The following is a 21,623-nucleotide window of genomic DNA, read 5'->3' as shown; positions in this document are numbered from 1 at the left end:
GAAATCCACATCTATATCAAAGTTGTTTTCAGCAGAGGGAAGCTGTAAGAAAACTGACTTTAGACTTGATAATAAAACACAGTGGATCAACACCAGCAATGTCAGACATGACTCTCTCCAAACCATCACTGATCATCAGTAAATTTTACATTTCATTTAAAGTAAATTAAGGTAGCAGAGTCTGGAGGAAGAGTGGAGAGACACACAGTCCAAACTGCTCGAGGTCTAGTGTGAAGTTTCCACCAATCAGTGATGGTTTAGAGAGAATGTATTGTATGTCATTTTGCTGTAATATGATGAATCTGATCTCTGTATTCTAGCTGATATTCTGGGCTTTAGGAAAAGTTCCTCCTTTTTAATGTTTTTTATATCCATAATTCAGAGAGAGTAGAAGCTCTCTGATGGAGTTTGAAAGCTGGGTAGTCTGAGTCTAAATGTGCCACTTGTTGTATCAGTGGGATTCAGGCCTTGGTTATGCAGTAGATGAAGTTTAAGAAAGGAATCCTTGGCTCTGCTGCAGTTCAGTAATTGCACCATGCTTTTCATACGCTGAATTCTTAATAAAGGGTTTGGGAGGAGGGGGTGTGGGACGGTGGTGTGGGTGCGGGTGGGATGGGTATCAGTAAACCTGAGCCAATCATGCCGTTGGGAGAAGATACTGATGAATGCAGGGATGGGGCGTGACAGTAGCTGGGGATTCTGCTTACGCTTTTTGTGAAAGTATGATTGTGAGAGTGCTGATGAGACGAGAGCAGCAGAACGTACTGTGAGTCTCGGAGCTCCCAGCGGCACTCTAAATCTCACAGCCCGTCCCCCAGAACATTTATTACGCGGGATACGATGCATTGTGTACAGAGCTACCTGATCCCTGCTCTTAAGTTTCATTAATTTGACTGAATAATGGATCCTCCCTGAGCCCATGCTGAGGTCAGGAAATTATCCTGGATTTAAAACATCATTAATAAGTAATGGAACACAGCCACGGTGTTTGTCTAAATTCGATAGATCTGATGGATCTTCAGCAACTATAAGTATGAATACTGTGCACAAGTCAGCGTTATTTTATTTAAGGTTATTGCTTCTGAAATCCCCCCATATTGTGCAGTGGGAGCTATATGCAGTTATGCTTTATTTGTGTTGGAAGTCGATATTTCATTGAGCCGAGAAACTTGCATAGTGTTGTGTTGCAGGTTTGTTGTTGGATCCATTCCATTTCAGTGCGAATACAGTACAAAAAAAGTACTTTGCAGAAGGGATAAGTTTTACCTGGGGACTACAGAGTTGATTAGCACAGAGTTGAACCGTGCATCAGTGTGTCTTTGCTATCGTAACGATGGGAAAAGTGTGTGTGCCACACCTTTTGTGGCTCAAAACACAAAGCAAATCATTAATTGCACATTGCACCAGTAAGAGCAGAGTGTGAAGGTTCAATTAGCAGGGTAAGAGCACAGTTCTGCTCTAAATATTACAATGCACACAACATTATGGCATTATGTGACATACCAGAGTTCAAAAGAGGACAAATTGTTGGTGCACGTCTTGCTGGAGCATCTGTGACCAAGACAGCAAGTCTTTGTGATGCATCAAGAGCCACGGTATCCAGGGTAATGTCAGCATACCACCAAGAAGAACCAACCACATCCAACAGGATTAACTGTGGACGCTGTAAGAGGAAGCTGTCTGAAAGGGATGTTCGGGTGCAAACCCGGATTGTATCCAAAAAACATAAAACCACGGCTGATCAAATCACGCAGAATTCAATGTGCACCTCAACTCTCCTGTTTCCACCAGAACTGTCCGTCACCACAATACATTATTGTGCTCTAAAACCAGGTGTTCCACTTTCAGTGTCCAACTTTTATATTTCATATCATATATATCATGTAATATCATATTATATCGCAGAGTCCTTTCCAGTACAGAGCCCCAGTGGATATTCTCCAGACGCTCCTTTTGGATTCAGCTGAACAGCCTCTCCGGGTTTAAAAGCTGTTATTATGGAGCAGATTCATCAAAAGGGAGCAGAGCAGCTATTGTCTGATAGTCTACAGGAAAGGAAGGCTCTTAAAAGGAAGCGCTCCGGGCCGTTCTCCCATTCGATTTCTGTCGCACCGGAAATCCTGCACAAAAAAGTCTCTTAGGAGATCAATTCAGAGGGCATTACGCTCTTCATTATACTCATTTAATCCAGCGCAGGTTATGTGATGTAAATTTAGACCTGAATGTTATCCACTGTTCTTTAATGAATATCAGTCTGTTACTACACTCTTCTCTAATAATCATCATTTTGTAGTTCAGGAGTTCAGTGTTGAATTGTGTGACAATAGTTGTGACAGTTATTGAATTATTTTACAACATATGATAATAATAGCCTCAGTTTGCCTGAGCTTTATTTATTCACTTAGAATAATATTTAATAATTCGCCAACACTTTACATTAAGGGTACACTCGTTAACAGTACTTCATTAACTACAGAAAGTCCGACAATTTACTAATTATTAATTATTAGGCTTTTTTAATCATTAAAATGTATTAATGTTTAAAAAAAACATCTTAACTAGTGTCCGTTAAGATGTTAGATGTAAGAAGTTAGTTGAGTTGGCATTGCTTAACCATTTAACAACATTAATTGTAACCGTTATTGTAAAGTTGTAAAATTTAAGGCGCTGACGATGCAATTTTTAAAAACAGTTTGATGTATTTCTAGATAAATATATGCTTTATCCCACTGGGTGTTTGTGTTAAATGTGCTGGAACTTTTATCAGTATGAGCTCAGTTCTCGGACTGAGAGGAATGTTTAGAAAATATGCGCGTGTTAGTCTGTGGGAGGCGCTGGTAACCAAGGTAAAACAGATAAACACTTCAGAAATGAGGAGCGTTTTCCAATATTGTAGATTAAAAATATAAAATGCCTGTATGTAAAGATGTAAAATCGTGTTAAAACTGTAATTCAGATTAACAGAATTAATTGTAAAAGCACTTTTAAGAGACGATGCTGTATTTTAAACAGGATCAAACATTTAAAGTCTGAAAGATGCCGTTCGGCTATTTTATTCACTGTTTGTGCAGCACACATTTAAAATGTCAGTTGTTTAACTAGGCCAGGCCTCTTCAGGGTGTATTCTCATCAGTCCCGCGCCACCAAATCACGGGCGACGGGCTGGCAGTGCCACCTGACACAAGGCATCAGCGCCGGCTGGAGTGACTGGCCCTGCCTGGCACATCCCCGCCACTGATTACAGAACTGATGGGGGAAGCCTGCCCTGCATGCGCTACTCACAACACTCCAGCATCACCCATCACACCCTGCAGACTGGCATGTGTCAGCGGGCACACTGCGGGCGCACTGCGGGCACACTGCGGGCGCACTGCGGGCACGGGGCTGTGGTGGAGTGATTATATATAATTAATAGTGATAATAATAATAATTAAGCTCATTTATAGTTTTGTTCTGTATTAAATAATCAGGGCTGTTTAAAAAGAGTTTGTTCTGCTTTTGTTGGAGTCTTTACTTTACTACTAGAGTTTCTACTAGAACTCAGAACATTGCTGTGAGGATTTGATTGCACTCAGCCACAAGAACATAAAGTAATGTCAGGATGGATGTTCCTCAGTTTCTTTTTTTTAATGCCAAGCTCAGACTACAGGACATTTTTGTCCCTCATGATGTTCACTACGTCAAATTAAGCCTTACACTTTAGTCACCGACCAATCATCATCCAGCGTCCTCGCATGAGTTCATAGGTCATCGTAGGGGAGGAGCATAGAATCTGATAATAATGCTACAGAAGCGCTTTGTGTGATGGTGATGCTTTTGTGCTCAAAAAAACTAAAAAGAAGCAACTGTGGGCTCCTGGGGGACCCAAATGGAAGCACTTTATGTAGCACTTTAATATTAGGCTCCTTTATTTACAAAGGTTTATAAATAGTTCATAAAGGAGTTTATTAATGGTTATTAATTAGGTTATAAACCATTAATAAACAGTTACAACACATAAGGCAAGGCAAGTTTATTTATAGAGCACCTTTCAAACACAATGGTCATGAAATGGTCAAAGTGCTTAACAAATGAGAAAATACAAAGAAAAGTTAAATTACAAAAACCTGTAGCAATAAAAATGAAAATAAAAGAATAAAATAAGAATAAAGTATGGATAAAAAAAATATTGACAAAAATAGGGTGGCAACAGGGACCTGTCGTGTAACAAATAGTAATTTCACATTCAATGAATTAATCTAATGGTAAATCTTAGATGTTATCAGATGCTTATATTTATTCATTTAACTGTTATAACATATTAAACAACTAAACTAACGTTTAGTAGATACGGTTCTGTTTATGTGTTGTAAGTGCTTAGTAATAATTTTACAGTTTTTATAACTTTATAACATTTTAACCGTTAATAAACTCCTTCATAAACAATTTATAAACTCGTAATAATAGAGTCTGTATTTTAAAGTTGTACTGAAAAATATTGTCAAAATATAATACATTATATAAAAATGTACTCTTTCCTGAACCTACCATTTTAAAATCAGTATTTTCTTAAATACAAATCACCCATCAATCTCTCAATGAGCTTTAATTAAGAGGTGGCCACCTGAAATGTTCCAGCAGTCTTGAAGGAAGTAAGGAGTTCCCAGAGGTGTTTATTAGCACTTGTTGCTCCTTTGTCTTCTTCACTCTGTGCTCCAGCTCACCCCAAACCATCTGGATTGGGTTCAGGTCCGGTGACTGTGGAGGTTCAGCTCATTTTTTATTAAGTACATAAAACTCCACATGTGTTCATTCATAGTTCTGATGCTTCAGTGAGATTCTACAATGTAAATAATCATGATAATAAAGAAAACGCACTGAAAAAGAGAAGCTGTGTTTAAACTTTTGGCCTGTACTGTATAGAGGATGCTGATTGTGAGTAGGGGCGTGGGGGCCGTGTGCGGCGCTGGTGGTGAGGTTGATAAGGTCATCAGTGTGGGTTGAGGCTTCCTGCAGGTTTACGTTTAGATTACTCTAAATCCTCCATTACCGTTCCTCCCGCCTCCCTGAGGGGCGTGTTACAGTGACCCCGCCCTGCATCAGGAGCTCCGTCTGTATTAACTGATTTAATTATGCAGTGCGTTTTCTCCTAATGATGTTTAATGAGAGCTTTAATACTGCTGCATGTCTGTTCTCAGGTGAATGCCTCTGTTTTGACGGCTATATGAAGGACCCTGTTCACAAGCATCTGTGCATTCGCAACGAGTGGGGTCCGAATCAGGGGTGAGTATTCTGAATTATTATTATTTTACAACAATTCCATTTACAGAATTTAGATTTTGTGAAACTGTTTGTCAAAATTTACAGCCCTGGGGAAAAAATGAAGATTTCACTTCAGTTTCTGAATCAGTTTCTCTGATTTTGCTATTTATAGGTTTATGTTTGAGTAAAATGAACATTGTTGTTTTATTCTATAAACTACAGACAACATTTCTCCCAAATTACAAATAAAAATATTCTCATTTAGTGCATTTATTTACAGAAAATGAGAAATGACTGAAATAACAAAAAAGATGCAGAGCTTTCAGATATTTTAGAAGTTTTAAGAAGAGTTCAGAAATCTGAAATATTTGGTGGAATAACCCTGGTTGGTTTTTAATCACAGTTTTAATTTCATGCATCTTGGCATCATGTTCTCCTCCTCCACCAGTCTTACACACTGCTTTTGGATAACTTTATGCTGCTTTACTCCTGGTGTAAAAATTCAAGCAGTTCAGTTTGGTGGTTTGATGGTTTCTGATCATCCATCTTCCTCTTGATTATATTCCAGAAGTTTTGTTTGGTAATTGGGTAAAATGAAAGAAACTCATCATTTTTAAGTAGTTTATTGGGATTTTGTCAGCTGCATTCTGATTGGCTATCAGTGTGTCTGCTGTACGGTCATGCAGAAAAATGACAACTCTAATAAAAACCTTTGTCCTTTTGAAGATATTCAAACACATGGACATTTGAGCCTCGTTTTAACAGTATTGAGAAATTAAGTATATATAATTTAACAAAAACTAAAGAAATCACAATTATATTCAATAAACATAGGTTGTGAAATTATATATATTTTTTGTCTTTTGCCTTAATAGCTGGTATTTTGCGCTTTAAAATGACTGAAATATGCGTCTTTTTGTGTCTTTAATCAACTGGGAGAAAGTTTTATATATATATATATATATATTTTTTTTTTTTTTTTTCTCAGAACTGAAGTGGTCTCTTCATTTTCTCCAGAGCTGTATATCAGTGGATACGGTGTTTGTGTTGTGCCTGGATGAGGTGGAGACTAGCGCAGGAGTACGAAGATTAGTAAAGATTAGAAACGAGAACAAACATGAATACATTTCCTGACTGAAACTAATCTGATAATTCCTAAAGTAATGAAAACGTTTAGATCAGCGAAACATTAAAAAAAAAAGCTTTTTGTCCCGAAGAAGAGCAGAATTAAAGAGTCCTGAAGCTAATTACACTTCAGCCGCCCTGAAGAGTGTTTCTGCATGAGGCTGTCAGGATTTGGGGAGGTCTGATTAAGAGTCTGAGGCGAGGAAATCCTCTGTGTTTTAATTGGAGGGAGGATAGAAGTGATGGCGTTTGGCGAGATGGATCTGGTAATTAGAAATCCGATTGGAACAATCAGGAAGATTGGCGCTGAGCAGCAAATAGCTGGGGATGTTGGGGGCTCTCATGCTCTCTGTCATGCTGTGAAGAAGGTGTGAAGAGTTTTTAATTGGGTCTGACACCTCCGGGAGGGAAGGGGAGGTCCGGCAAAGAATCTTCAGCATGCTAAAATTACTTCTTAGAAGTTTTTCCTACTTTTAGCAGAGGTATCGATACAGTTTTCCCAACATTCTTGCAGTACGATATATAGATTTGCCCATGTGTTAAGATCTGTATTGTGTTAAATATGTATAATAGGGCATAACTGTAAGAAAGAAATACATTTTTTAAAGCTCTGAGTAACTAAGGGTAAGACTAAATCACTAATTGCTAAATCGCTGATTTGAATCCCGGTTACGCAGCTTGCCATCGGCTGCCGGAGCCCCGAGAGAGCACAGTTGGCCTCATTGGGCACACGTCTTCTCTTCTCCGTCTTCTCCTGTTTTTTTTTTTTCTTTTTTGGATTTTTTACATTGTAACGTTAATATTGAAGACTATATTAATTAATGCAGAATTATTTAATAGACAAAAAGTGGGGATTAATGTGTAGGACTAACACTTTTTTACAACGTTGTACATTTACAGCGTAATTTCATAGGTGTCCCTTAATGGTTTTCACATCTTTTAATATTTGTAGAAAATACATTACATAAAGAAATAAATAAAGAAAAAAAAAAAACATTGGATGAGAAGGTGTGTCTAAACTTTGACTGGTACTGTATATTTAGCCGATTATTGAATTCATTTAATAGTAAAATAAATTGCTAAATGATTAAACACCTGTGAATAACTGTTATTGGTTATTGGCATTTCGTTCGGTTTTGATTTGTGGCCAAAATCTTAATTTTGGAACATCCCGAGTTGTAAGAGCTCTACACTCCTCTGCTGGTTGTGTTGTGTGTGTGTGTGTGTGTGTGTGTGTGTGTGTGTGTGTGTGTGTGTTTTGTTGCTCCACCACATTACTCTCCATCACTTTAGCTCAGATCCAGAGTTCTGGATTAAACACATGCAGGAATCTCAGCACGTCTCTGAGAGCTGCAGTCAGCGTCAGGTTTGGGTGGTGATGTCTGTCAGGCTGTGTGGGAGTGACTGTGCATGTATATATTAAAGAGGAGTGATGTGTCTGAGTCACAACACTGACATATATTTATGCTGCATGATGCCTTTCTCAGAGTTTACTTATTCTACAGCTCGCAAGATTGAAGAGAAGAAATTTAGCAGCAGCAAAAGTGTCCAAAACAATATATACAGACTGACTGGGAATAAAACCTGAACTAGAAACTCAATAATAATAATAATAATAATAATAAAGAACTTTACATTTGGAATATACAGGTGCATCTCAAAAAATGGCACACACAGTGATCTATTTTAACCCTCCTGCTATCCTCAAATTTAGTAAAACCCTTTATTCTTTAGGTCAGTATGATCCCAGCAACTTTAGACCTTAAATAATAAGATAACAGGAGGGTTAAGCGTTTATTTCAGTTATTGTTGATGATTATAGATTATAGCCAATTAAAAAAAACAAATTCAGTGTTTTAGACAATTAAAATATTATATAAGAACAATTGGTACTTTTGGCAGTGTGGGCAGTGTGCCAAGTCCTGCTGGAAAATGAAATCTATGAGAACTAGTGTGAACATTAGTTCTCTCCTCTTGCTCTGCTGTGTGTGTTTGCAGGCCGTGGCCGTACACGATTTTCCAGCGTGGTTTTGATTTGGTGATGGGAGAGCAGCCCTCCGACCGGATCTTCAGGTAAGAGTTCAGACCGCAGGGTTTATGATCGTAACATTACTGTGTGAATATGGGTGTAACGATGCACTTTGCTCACGATTTGAGTTGTTTCACGATTAGTAGTTCTTAAAATATTTGAAACTAATTTTAAATGACAAAAACATAAGAGACTTTTTCTCCTTTTTATTTCTGAAGTGTATAAACAATGAAAAACACACCTTTATTTAATGTTCCCTGCGTTGTTCTAAGCGTAAAAAAACAAACTACTGTAAAAATCCTCTGTGCTTTGCTTACGCCCACTGGTTCTTTGGCTTATATTTTGGTTAGAATTTACAAAAAGGTACCGAAAAAAAGTATCAGCAGCCGGAGTGTGTGTGTGAGAGAGAGAGAGAGAGAGAGCGAGAGCGAGAGCGAGAGCGAGAGAGAGAGAGAGAGAGAGAGAGAGAGAGAGAGAGAGACAGAGAGAGAGACAGAGAGAGAGACAGAGAGAGAGACAGAGACAGAGAGACAGAGACAGAGAGAGAGAGAGAGAGAGAGAGAGAGAGAGATAGAGTACAGTAGGTCATGCTTGAGTTTATATGAAACAAATTTGAGTAGAAATAGTGTTAAATTATAAATGAATGATAAAATACAGGTTGGTAATGCTTTCTTTGTTGCGGTGACCCTTACTAATAAACTGATCTCACAGTGATATTGGTTCTGTGGTTATCAGCACATATTCTAGAGCATGTTCTTCTGCAGCTCGTTGCTCTTTAAATGAAGTTTCTCTTATTTCTTCAAACGGAAGCCGACTGCGTTTTTAGTCCAGAAAGTCAAAATTCTCCCCAGGATTTTGTTCCAGCTGCCTGGTTTCTGTAATTAGCTTAGACCAGCATTAGAAGCGTCCAGGCAGTTAGAACAAAATCCTGGCAGAGTTTCTGGACGTAAACGGCGAAGCTCTGCCAGGAATAGTTCAGAATTAGCTGTGCTGTCATTTGGCTTTAGCTGCTGTTTTACCGAAAACAGCCGAGAACTTTGAACCCAAGACAGAAGCAACCATTAAGCTGCTCACTGTTTCCCCTTAAACATATAATATCACCTGTTTATTCATTAAATTAAATATATAAGGGTATAAAACTAAGAATAGTCGATGTGTATTTCAAAGGTAAAAAGATACAAAAGATACAATTAAACAAATACCATTGTGGTGATCTTACATTCATTCTTTTTTATGTTTAAATTCTTCATTTAGACATCTATTCTTAAAGTTTCAGAGTGTAGACAGAAAAAAATGTATGTGTTTAATAGCAATTAATCACAATTAATCGCAATTAATCATATCAAATTGTGTGAGTAATTGTTTTTGCTATTTGTTTTGTTTTGTTTTGTGTTTTATAGATGGACAGTCTTTTAAATAAAGATTTTATTTAAATATAAGTGTTCTGAAATGTATATATTCAGTAACAGAGGTATACGTTTGTAGAAAGGCCTGTTGGAGGCTGACGGTTGTGAGGTAAAGCCGGGAACAAAGTGAACCCTGACACATCTGAATTCTCACGCCGGCCGTGACAAAGCGCTTTCAATCAGGTCCTGGAAGAAAAATTACTTGAAATGCACAGAGTTTGTAAACGGATTACCGAACAAAACATGGGTACAGGACCACGGTGAAACCCCTGCAGATGCAGAGCAGAACAGGAAATATATCTATGAGAGCAGATCAGTGCATCTCCTGCACCAATCTGGCAACAAAAGCAGCTTCAGAACACAGCGTGGGAAAAATCTCCCTGTACCAATACGCTTTGTTGCGCACTGCGGATCCCGGAATAATCCGGCGCTGCTGTTGTCCTTCCGTCTGGCAGCGAGGTGCTGCTGGCACAATCAGTCATTTACAGACACGGAGTTCATAATCACATTCTGACTCTTCCGATATTTCATATCAGCGTCTGAATGGCTCAGAAATTGGAAAGTAAATCAGATTACAAGGCCGTGTTCAGGAAGGCGTCAAAATGCCAGAGATACCGCGCTGACAGCTAAAGGATGGAGCAGCCTTGGATAGAAATCTGTAGAAAAGAGAGAGAAAAAAAAGAAATGTCTGTACCTACAAATATATATATATATATATACCACTTCAGATTCTGAATTATAGGTTTATGTTTGAGTAAAATTAACATTTTTACAGACAACATTTCTCCCAAATTCCAAATAATATAAATATATATATATATATATTGCCATTTAGAGCATTTATTTTATTTGCAGAAAATGAGAAATGCTTTAATAACCAAAACAACAAAAAAGCAGAGCTTTCAGACCTCAAATAATACAAATGAAAAAACTTTTTTTATGAATAAGAAATTGTTTTAAGAGTTCAGAAATCAATATTTTATCACAGTTTCATTTGATGCATCTTGGCATCATGATCTCCTCCACCAGTCTTACACACTGCTTTTGGATAACTTTATGCTGCTTTACTCCTGGTGTAAAAATTCAAGCAGTTCAGTTTGAAGTTCAGTTCAGATTATATTCCAGAGTTTTTCAATTTGGTAAAAATCAAAGAAATGATAATTTTTAAGTGCTCTCTTACTAGTTTGCAGAGTGCTTCTCGTACCGCAGTCTTGGTCAATACGGTTATTAATTGGTTTAACTTTTTGCTGAAAGGTAAATTGAATGAATTTGATTAAGCATGATTGTGCAGTGAGGGTAAATAACATTAACGTTAAATAGTTAAATAGTTATATAGTTAAATAATGTCTGAATTGATTATAAATTCATACTAGTTAAGACATTGTTAAACATTACTGAATTTAAGAGCTTATTAATGTTATAAATGATAATAAATGAGTTAATTAGAGATTAGTTAATTAAGTTTTGTAATGGTTTATAATGTCTTAACTAATGTCAGTTAGTTAATAATGCTAATAATGGCACTCATAGAACGCCTCTCGGCCAATCACATTGCAGGGTCGTGGTATTATACTATACTATAATAAATGTTGAAACATAAGATGCTGAAAGAACGTCGTCACAGTGTCAACATTTATTTAGCTTTTAAAATTAAAACGTAATTAATTCATTTGTTGATTCAATGGTAATAAATAAACGTTATAGATTAATTTAGAGTTTGGTGAAGTTTGGTGAGTGATGTCATCGTCTGTACAGGTAGGTAAACTGTAGTAGCGTCTACAGAGAGTATTAAATAAAGGTGACCAGCGCTTTAAAGCTCTTCATCACGGCTGACGTTAAAGATACTGACCGATGCTGACGGAGGCAGAGCGGCTCCAGTTTATTCAGGAGGAGAACAAAGACAGATCGTTTAAATCACGCCGGAACAATGCACAATGCATTCAGAACAACACACTGCTGTTCAGACCCTGTTTCAGCAGTCGCCTCACACACAGCCTCTGCACTCGTCTGGTGATTCAGCAGGATTCAGCTTCAGAAACTCTTTCTAAGATCACTCTGTGATGGATGTGAGCCTTAAACTGTTGATAACACCCTGATTTATTGAAAATACAATTTAAAGGAACAATTATTTACTCAAACCTCTATTTTCACTCGGGAGGCGGCAGAGCATTTACAAATTAAAGGGATAAAAAATACATTAAAATGAATTGTTTTTTTAGGTTAAACTAAAACAAAGAGACAGAGAACTAAAGGGATTAAAAACAAACATAAATGCAAAGTTACAAATTATAGGGAATTACATACGATTTTAACATTTATTATAATTAGACATTTCTTGTGAATTAATGCATCAGAGTAAATTGTGAAAATTAGGAAAATACTATAGTATTAAAAACACTCATTTATAAAACGTAAGTAAAAGAAAATTTTACTTTTTTTATCTGATCAGAAGTGTAAAGCATAAAGTTATCCAAAAGCAGTGTGTAAGACTGGTGGAGGAGAACATGATGCCAAGATGCATGAAATTAAAACTGTGATTAAAAACCAACCAGGATTATTCCACCAAATATTGATTATTTCTGAACTCTTAAAACTTTATGAATATGAACTTGTTTTCTTTGCATTATTTGAGGTCTGAAAGTTCTGCATCTTTTTTTGTTATTTCAGTCATTTCTCATTTTCTGTAAATAAATGCTCTAAATGAGAATATTTTATTTGTAATTTGGGAGAAATGTTGTCTGTAGTTTATAGAATAAAACAACAATGTTCATTTTACTCAAACATAAACCTATAAATAGCAAAATCAGAGAAACTGATTCAGAAACTGAAGTGTCTCTGTTTAATAAAAATTACAAAGTGTGTGTATTATCACTGTGTGTGTGTGTGTGTGCACTGGGATGAGGAATAGCCTATGCAGATCTGGTTCTCGTTCTGTGGTCCTGCTGCTGATTGGTCGGTTCTGACGGTAGAGAATGGTGTATGGGTTTATGTGGTGTAAAGTGACGTCTGGCCGCTGTGTTTCAGGTTCACGTACACTCTGGGAGAAGGCATGTGGCTGCCACTCAGCAAGAGCTTCGTCATTCCCCCGGCCGAGCTCGCCATCAACCCTTCTGCCAAGTGTAAGACGGATATGACTGTCATGGAGGACGCCGTGGACGTCAGGTGGGAGACAACCCTTTCCTGCGCTTCCCGCCGCGCCGGCCGAGTGACAGCCAGACTCTATTTCAGTTTCAGCTCAGATTCTCCTGAGTTATTAATAGAAAAATAGCACGAGATATCTTTCACACCGTGCCAGAAGTAATGGGACAGCCTGATGATGGGTTCCAGATGGATGGGACAATAGCTAGGACGATAACTCAGTTTCTGGAGCAATGGACATATTTAAATAACTGTGATAGAGCTGCAGCTATCGACTCTTTTAGTAATCGAGTACTCTACTGAAACATTGATTCGAGTAATCGAGTAATCAGATAAAACATAAAATAAGAGATTTCATAAAATTTCAGTTAATAATGAATGACCAATTGGTTTAATTTTTAAATTCACAACGTACATTTCCACATTGCAAACACAAATAGAAATAAATAAAACACAAGATAAATACCACAAGTAATAATTTAATAATTTATCATTTAATATATTATATGTATAAATTATTTCAACGTAGGATTTCTTGTAAGTATTAAATATAGGGCATTAATCAATAATACAGGCATAAACACTGGCTTTATGTTGTGCATCTTAGCTTAATGACAATACAGTAAGTTCATATTTATTTATAAACGCCACAGCGCTGTGTTTACTGATTATAGAAATCCTGTATAAGTCTAGAATTTGTCTCCGTTATAGTAAACTAACCACACACACACACAGATTATACAGTATTATTAATAATCAGTGCTCCACAGCGCTGTCGTTCTGTTAATAAGGCACATTAATGTAATTTCATTGATTTGTTATAAGTTATATTTACCTGATCACCTCTCCAACAACCTCTGCCTCCTCCACTTACTTTTTGTACATTAAAAGTCTGCGCTAAATTCTGTGCTCTGCATGAATGAAGACCCTAATAAAATACAGATATAATCCACACATCATATCAGACACTATGCATCCCCAACAGGACATCTTTCTGTTATTAAAAAAAAAAAAAAAAATCTATAAAAGTGATCTATCTATAAACAGGTGAGTTGAGTAGAAGTTGAAGTGTTCATTACATTTTACACTTAAATAAATGTAAAAGTAAAAAGTATTCAACGTTTTAGTCCCTATGTATTCTGAGTAGATTATTGTAAAATGTATTGCTGAAGTACTAAAAGTACAAGTACAGTAAAGTTCTCAAGAAGAAAACAATTAAACTCATTCAAAATATGTAGTGAAGCAAAAGTGGAAGTAGTAGTCAAAATAATTACATTACATTACATTACATTACATTACATTACATTACATTTGGCAGACGCTTTTGTCCAAAGCGACTTACAATAGTCAAGTACAATGTGAAATAAGTTTAAAGGTAAAAACATCTTTGGATAGGGATAAAAGGAGGTCAAAGGGGAATAATAGGATAGAGGAGTGAAGGAGGGGAAGAAGGAAATGAGGTTAGAAGTAGTTAGTGTGTTAGAGGTGTTAGGAGAGTAAGTGCTCTTTGAAGAGCTCAGTCTTCAGGAGTTTATTAAAGATAGTGAGAGATTCTCCTGATCTGGTAGTAGAAGGTAGTTAGTTAGAGGTGTTAGGAGAGTAAGAGCTCTTTGAAGAGCTCAGTCTTCAGGAGTTTCTTAAAGATAGTGAGAGATTCTCCTGATCTGGTAGTAGAAGGTAGTTAGTTAGAGGTGTTAGGAGAGTAAGTGCTCTTTGAAGAGCTCTGTCTTCAGGAGTTAATTAAAGATAGTGAGAGATTCTCCTGATCTGGTAGTAGAAGGTAGTTAGTTAGAGGTGTTAGGAGAGTAAGAGCTCTTTGAAGAGCTCAGTCTTCAGGAGTTTATTAAAGATAGTGAGAGATTCTCCTGATCTGGTAGTAGAAGGTAGTTAGTTAGAGGTGTTAGGAGAGTAAGTGCTCTTTGAAGAGCTCTGTCTTCAGGAGTTTATTAAAGATAGTGAGAGATTCTCCTGATCTGGTAGTAGAAGGTAGTTAGTTAGAGGTGTTAGGAGAGTAAGAGCTCTTTGAAGAGCTCTGTCTTCAGGAGTTTATTAAAGATAGTGAGAGATTCTCCTGATCTGGTAGTAGAAGGTAGTTAGTTAGAGGTGTTAAGAGAGTAAGTGCTCTTTGAAGAGCTCAGTCTTCAGGAGTTTATTAAAGATAGTGAGAGATTCTCCTGATCTGGTAGTGGAAGGTAGTTAGTTAGAGGTGTTAGGAGAGTAAGAGCTCTTTGAAGAGCTCTGTCTTCAGGAGTTTATTAAAGATAGTGAGAGATTCTCCTGATCTGGTAGTAGAAGGTAGTTAGTTAGAGGTGTTAGGAGAGTAAGTGCTCTTTGAAGAGCTCTGTCTTCAGGAGTTTATTAAAGATAGTGAGAGATTCTCCTGATCTGGTAGTAGAAGGTAGTTTGTTCCACCATTGGGGAACTCTGTATGAGAACAGTCTGGATTGCTTTGTGTGAATGTTTGTTTGGTAAAGCGAGGCGACGTTCACTGGAGGAGCGCAGCGGCCGGGAGGTAGCGTAAGCCTTCAGGAGCGAGTGCAGGTAGGAAGGAGGAAATAATACTCCAATAGAGTACAGATACAGCATTACTTTAATATTTAATTTATGTAGTGAGATAAAAAATATTACTCCAGTAGATACAGATACAGTATTTTAATACTTAAGTACAATAGTATATATATATATATATATATATGTTGGTGTTTATCACCAGTGTTAACTTTCCCCTAAACCCCCCCTCCCCACCCCCCGGCCGTGTTTAGGATGTTAGTAGATAGTAGAGAGTTCCTCCTCTGAAAATGAGTATTGATTAGTGACTAATCACCCAAATCAAAGCTGATTAGTACAGCCCTAATGAACAATAGAAACCGAACTGAACTGAAACTCTTATTAAACAGAATGATTAGTATCCGGGTACTGCAGATACACGTGCCCGCTTCATCACCCCTGAAACCGTGCCAGCCCTCAAAAGGGATCACAAGCCATCAAACCACCAAACTGAACTGCTTGAATTTTTACACCAGGAGTAAAGCAGCATAAAGTTATCCAAAAGCAGTGTGTAAGACTGGTGGAGGAGAACATGAGGCCAAGATGCATGAAAAAAAAACTGTGATTAAAAACCAGGGTTATTCCACCAAATATTGATTTCTGAACTCTTAAAACTTTATGAATGAAGCTCTGCGTCTTTTTGTTTTCGTTATTTCAGCCATTTCTCCTTTTCCGCTAAAAATGAATGCTATTAATGACTGAATTAATATTTTTATTTGTAATTTGGGAGAAATGTTGTCTGTAGTTTATAGAATAAAACAACAATGTTCATTTTACTCAAACATAAACCTATAAATAGCAAAATCAGATAAACTGATTCAGAAACTGAAGTGATCTCTAAACTTTTCCCCAAAGCTTTTTCATTTGCTTTTGCTAAAAACAGTAAAAATGTAGAACCCTGATAACTAGGGGTAGGTGATATGGCACCATATTTTAGGGTGTAATATAAAGATATAAAGATATTCAAAAATATTGGCGATAATATTCTGTATATGATGAGCTAAGTACTTGTTGTAAACCCTTAATTGGCAGCACTAATCGTAATGTAGTATAATATAATTTGTCTCGAGTATATTGTGCGCACACACACACACACACACATACGCAGTAGTTCTGTTTTTGGTGTATTCTCGGTTGTTTATATTTGTGTGTATGTTGTTTGTAGGCGTGTGGTGCTGTGGGGTCTGAGGTCAGTGATTGGTGGGTTTGGGGATTCGGGGGATTAGAGCTGTAAATCAGGTTCGGCTGGATGCCGGGACGCTCCGTGAGTGGCTCCTACCGCCCCCCCGCCGAGCACCGGACCTCCCGCCGGCAGCCGGCTGGAGTGTGGCAGGCCGGCGCTCCCCCGATGCCGGGTGACGTGCCGGGGCCGCGGGCGGGGAGCTGAGTGTGAATTGCCTCGCTGCCTGGTGGGCCGAGTGCGCTGGAATGTCTCGCAGTAATTCACACGCTCCTCCCAGCCCCGCCCGATCTCAGACTCTAAAGTGACTCCAGATCTTAAAGAGACAGCGCACAGGAAGTAACACAGGAAGTCGGCCTGTCCTGATAAACAGTTTTAGTTTTGAACATGTTCTCCATCTCTAAAAACTGTGAGCTGTGAACAGCTGAACATGTGATTTAAGAGAAATGTCTGGATGTTGTTTAAAAGTAGAAAGTTCTGATATTTAGTGAGTAAATATGTAATCTGTTGAGTTTGGGCACTTTTGGAGACACAAACTATAAAGTATAAACTGTTAAAGTGAGACGTTTACCCTTTTATCCCCCATTGCACTTCTGTCCCCAGCACTGTTACAAATTAACGATTAGTCGACAATGAAATTTGTATTTGACTTTAAAGTTTAAATAACCAGCTTTGTCGATTTTATTGACTAACCGTTGCAGCTCTAGTACTCACACTGCCGATTTTGAACCGGTTATTTTAGTTAAAATTCTGTCTTCAGTTCCACTAAAACCCAATCTCTGTGATCTTTAAATGTTGTGAAAGCAGCAGATTTATATCAGTGTCTGAAATAATATTTATTTGCAACAGTTATTCTTAGGCCTATTGCAGAAAAAAAAATATATATATATGTTTTTTTGCAGTAACGAGAGCCATTAACCTTAGCTGGTATGCTAATGTAGGTTTTATTTCAGTTGTGTTTTATTTATTCAGGATACATTATTAAATAGTAAAAAAAAGTAAGGTCCCAACTAATTGTTAATTGACACTAGATAGTCATAAGTACTAAAGTTTTACCCCAAATTAAATAAAATAAATAGATAAATAAAAGTGCATTGCTCTTTAAAATGCTGTGAATGCATTATGCATTAGGCTCTTCTTGATAGATTTTCCTTGTATCAGTGGCTATAATACTGTTCAAACTAAAACTAGTAATCAGATACAGAGATTTTTAGACACCTCTAAACCTCTGGAGAGGATACAGTAATGGTACAGTGAGGTGAGATAAGAGTGATTAGCGCACTGTTCATCACTAATGATGTGAATGAATAGGTGTTACTCTGGGTTTCAGTTCTCAGCTTCTGTTTCTCTCATTTTCTTCATTCTAAAGGCCGATTCTGAAGGTTAGGCTTCATTACTGCTCACACCTGTAGACAGGTAGGAGCTGTAAATGGCGGGAGTCTGCTCAGAAAGCTGGGCTTTTGTATTGAGCATTAAACTGCTAATTAAAGGTTCCGGCGGCTCTGCTGTTGGAGGTTCTGCCCAAAAGAGATGTTTTGTTCACAGAAACAGATTTGTCTCAATTTGTTGAAAGTGCCCTCATTACGGAGGAGCGAGGATCATTATATATTCTGCCCTATTAAGATAACATCTTCCCTCCTAACGGCCGCCGCGCTCTCGGCTCTTAAAGGTCTCGGTGCTCTGTGGCGCTCCGGCTGCAGAGTGTAGCCGGGACCGGAGGAGCCAGAGGTGCCCGAACTATAATGTCCTTCATTAAATGAGGTCGATACTATAGACTCCGTTAATTATTCTGGAACTGTTCTGCAGAACGTGAAGCAAAATCCCAAATCCAAGCAGCGAAATCATCCCTACATTTCCTGAACTGTAATCCTTCTGTTAATCTGATCCTGATCGCAGGAAAATGAAGCTCCTCTGGCTTCAGAAACAAGACAAAAACGAGATAATGGGTATTTTATGGGATGCATCTAAACCAAATCTCAACAAAAATATAAAACATTTTAAAAAAAGATTGAACGCTAAACATGTTTATTTAAACTTAAAGATAAAACAGATGTTTTAAACATACAATATACTTAACATTAACAAACAGCTTCACAAAGCACGATACATTTAGCTTAACTGTACTAGTTTAGTCATGCATTTAGTCAGCAGTGCTACTTAGTCAACAAACAAACAGACAAATGCTAAGGCTAAGCTAAGTTAGCTTAGATGACGCTACTATGCTACAGCTTGTATGTTTTAGCTGAAAAGCCGGCAGTTTGCGGAGTGAAAGACATGATGAAAGTGATGCTGAACACTTTTTGGTTATTTGTTTAACATGTTTAGAGTAGAAAACAAAAATGAACTTAAACCTGCCGTTTGTTGGCTGCCAGCTCCCTCTCATTGTCTACATCAGCAGTTTCTACACAATACTTAAAATATATCTTTAGAGGAAACATTGCAATATGACTCAAAATAGATTACAGACACTAATTTATACACTTGGTATAAATTTAAATCTGTATTTTGCCTTTTCCTTATCATTTTATATGACTAATGTTTGATTTATGCCTAGTTATTCGTCCGATTTTATCCGCTGGTCTGATTTACAGAAATGTTTGTAAACAAAAGCAGGATCAGTTGTGTCAAATCGTGTCTGAGCCAAGTAGGTTTCCAGAATAAAAAAAAAAAAAGCCTGATGTCAGAAGCGTTTGTTTAGAGCCGTCTCTCAGCATGTGAGGAGCGTGGACATTATATTTACAAAACAATACAGGCCATTTTTCCTCTCCGCGGGCTTCGACCGGAGGCAGCGGCCTCATAAATCCTCTCCATTATCACACACATCCCACTTACTCAGCCCCCCTGTGATTTAGCAATCACCAAACATATCAGGCAATAAAAAGGGCATGCCTTCTGATTTCTATAGTCTATTGCCTATTCATATCTCAGAGTAATGACATAAATATGTGGATGATTTGAAAGCTCTGAAGAGGGAAAATAGCTTGCATAGCTTGTAGCATGATGCTTTCACTTATGGCACTATGATGGGACTGGAGTGGGGGTCTTGTAATAAAGTGCACTGTGACAGGTTGAGGTAGGGTGCGCTAGGGTGTGGTAGAGTGAGGTAAAAGGTGATAAAGTGTGGTATGTTGACGTAGAGTGTGGTAGGTCGAGGTAGTTTGAGGTAAATGAGGAAAAGTGTGGTAGAATGAGGTAAAGCATAGTAGGGTGTGGTAGAGTGAGGTAGGGTGTGGTAGAATGAGGTGAAGTGTGGTAGGGACTGGTAGAATGAGGTAAAGCATAGTAGAGTGTGGTAGAGCGAGGTAGGGTGTGGTAGAATGAGGTAAAGCATAGTAGGGTGAGGTAGTTTAGGTAGGGTGTGGTAAGGTGAGATAGAATATAGTAGGGTGATGTAATTTGAGGTAGGATGTGATAACATGAGGTAGAGTGTGGTGAGGTAGTTTGGGGTAGGTTTATGTAGTTTGAGGTAGGGTGTGGCAGGATGAGGTAAAGCATAGTAATGTGAGGTAGGTGGAGATAGGGTGTGGTAAAATGAGGTAGAGTGTGGTAGGGTGAGGTAGCTTAAGGTAGAGTGTGGTAGAATGAGGTAAAGTGTGGTAGGGACTGGTAGAATAAGGTAAAGCATAGTAGAGTGAGGTGGGGTGTGGTAGAGTGTGGTAAAGTGAGGTAGACTGTAGTAGGTTGATGTAGTTTGAGGTAGGGTGTGGTAAAATTAGGTAAACTATAGTAGTGTGAGGTAGTTTAAGATGGGGTTTGGTAGTTTAAGGTAGGGTGAGGTAGAGTGAAGTGGGGTGAGGTAGTCTGAGGTAAAGTAAGGTAGGGACTGGTAGAATGAGGTAAAGCATAGTAGAGTGAGGTAGTTTAGGTAGGGTGTGGTAGAGTGTGGTATGGTGAGGTAGAATGTAGTAGGTTGATGTAGTTTGAGGTAGGGTGTGGTAAAATTTGGTAAACCATAGTAGTGTGAGGTAGTTTAAGATGGGGTTTGGTAGTTTAAGGTAGGGTGAGGTAGGGTGAGGTAGTGAGTTTGACCCTAGTTTGAAACATAACATTATATCTGAGAGATTTAGTGTCCAATATTTATATTTTGAACCCAGATGTTTTCAGTATATTGAAATAATAATAATACGCATTGTCATTCTAATTTTATTTAGAAATGCTGTTATTTTAGTAAATGGAATTATCATTAAATATATGTTTTATGTTTTATGTTTTTCTCGTGCCGGAGTTCTATAAGACTGTAGAATATTTCAGTCTGACAGATATTCAGATAAAGCTGTAATTCACTTACTGATTTATTTAATGCATTTTGCAGCGTGACATTTTTATTCAGGCGGATGAGGATAATTGAACATTTCCTCACACTGTGTAAACTGATATTCTATATTATTACCACATTCTTTATACCTTATATAAATGTGTTGGATCTGAAGCCGCAGCGGCAGAGCTAATAAAAACCTGACATATAATTTATAATAATTCAGCTCAGCATCAAACCAAAAACAAAACAGGACAATAAGAGTAAAAAGAAAAAATACAGTAAAATATATTATCCAATAAATAACTGATAAATGTTGTACCACTGTTTAATTATAAGATAACATTATAATGTAATTTCACCCATTTACTTTACTTTAATAAGTTCAATAAACTGTTCATTAATACAAACAATTAGACTTTAGAACTGGAATACTATATAACAATAGTATTTCTTAAGAGAGGAATTAATATGTGAACATAGTGAACACTGTCTTGGCTTGATAATTTGAGTTTAATTAAACAAATAATCTTTATTGGATTTATTATTGGATTTAATACTGTTTTATTGTGATTTTCAGAATGGGATAATAAAGATTATACATATTTATAGGTTTATGTTTGAGTAAAATGAACATTGTTGTTTTATTCTATAAACTACAGACAACATTTCTCCCAAATTCCAAATAAAAATATTCTCATT

General features: G+C 37.4%; 1 protein-coding gene across 5 annotated transcripts in view; it reads left to right on the top strand.

Moving 5' to 3' along the window:
* astn1 (astrotactin 1) overlaps positions 1 to 21,623 on the top strand; it is a 249,095-nt gene that overhangs the window by 105,518 nt on the left and 121,954 nt on the right. For all 5 annotated transcript variants that reach the window (XM_022677737.2, XM_022677738.2, XM_022677736.2 and 2 more), the window contains 3 exons: positions 5,178 to 5,262; positions 8,365 to 8,439; positions 12,826 to 12,963. In XM_022677737.2, coding sequence (XP_022533458.2) covers positions 5,178 to 5,262; positions 8,365 to 8,439; positions 12,826 to 12,963 — 298 coding nt within the window. The remainder of the gene's footprint in view (positions 1 to 5,177; positions 5,263 to 8,364; positions 8,440 to 12,825; positions 12,964 to 21,623) is intronic.

This window comes from Astyanax mexicanus, chromosome 8 (genome assembly GCF_023375975.1).
Source record: "Astyanax mexicanus isolate ESR-SI-001 chromosome 8, AstMex3_surface, whole genome shotgun sequence".
Taxonomy (NCBI): domain Eukaryota; kingdom Metazoa; phylum Chordata; class Actinopteri; order Characiformes; family Acestrorhamphidae; genus Astyanax; species Astyanax mexicanus.
The sequence above is the reverse complement of the archived record's forward strand: the minus strand, read 5'-3'. Positions and strand labels throughout refer to the sequence as shown.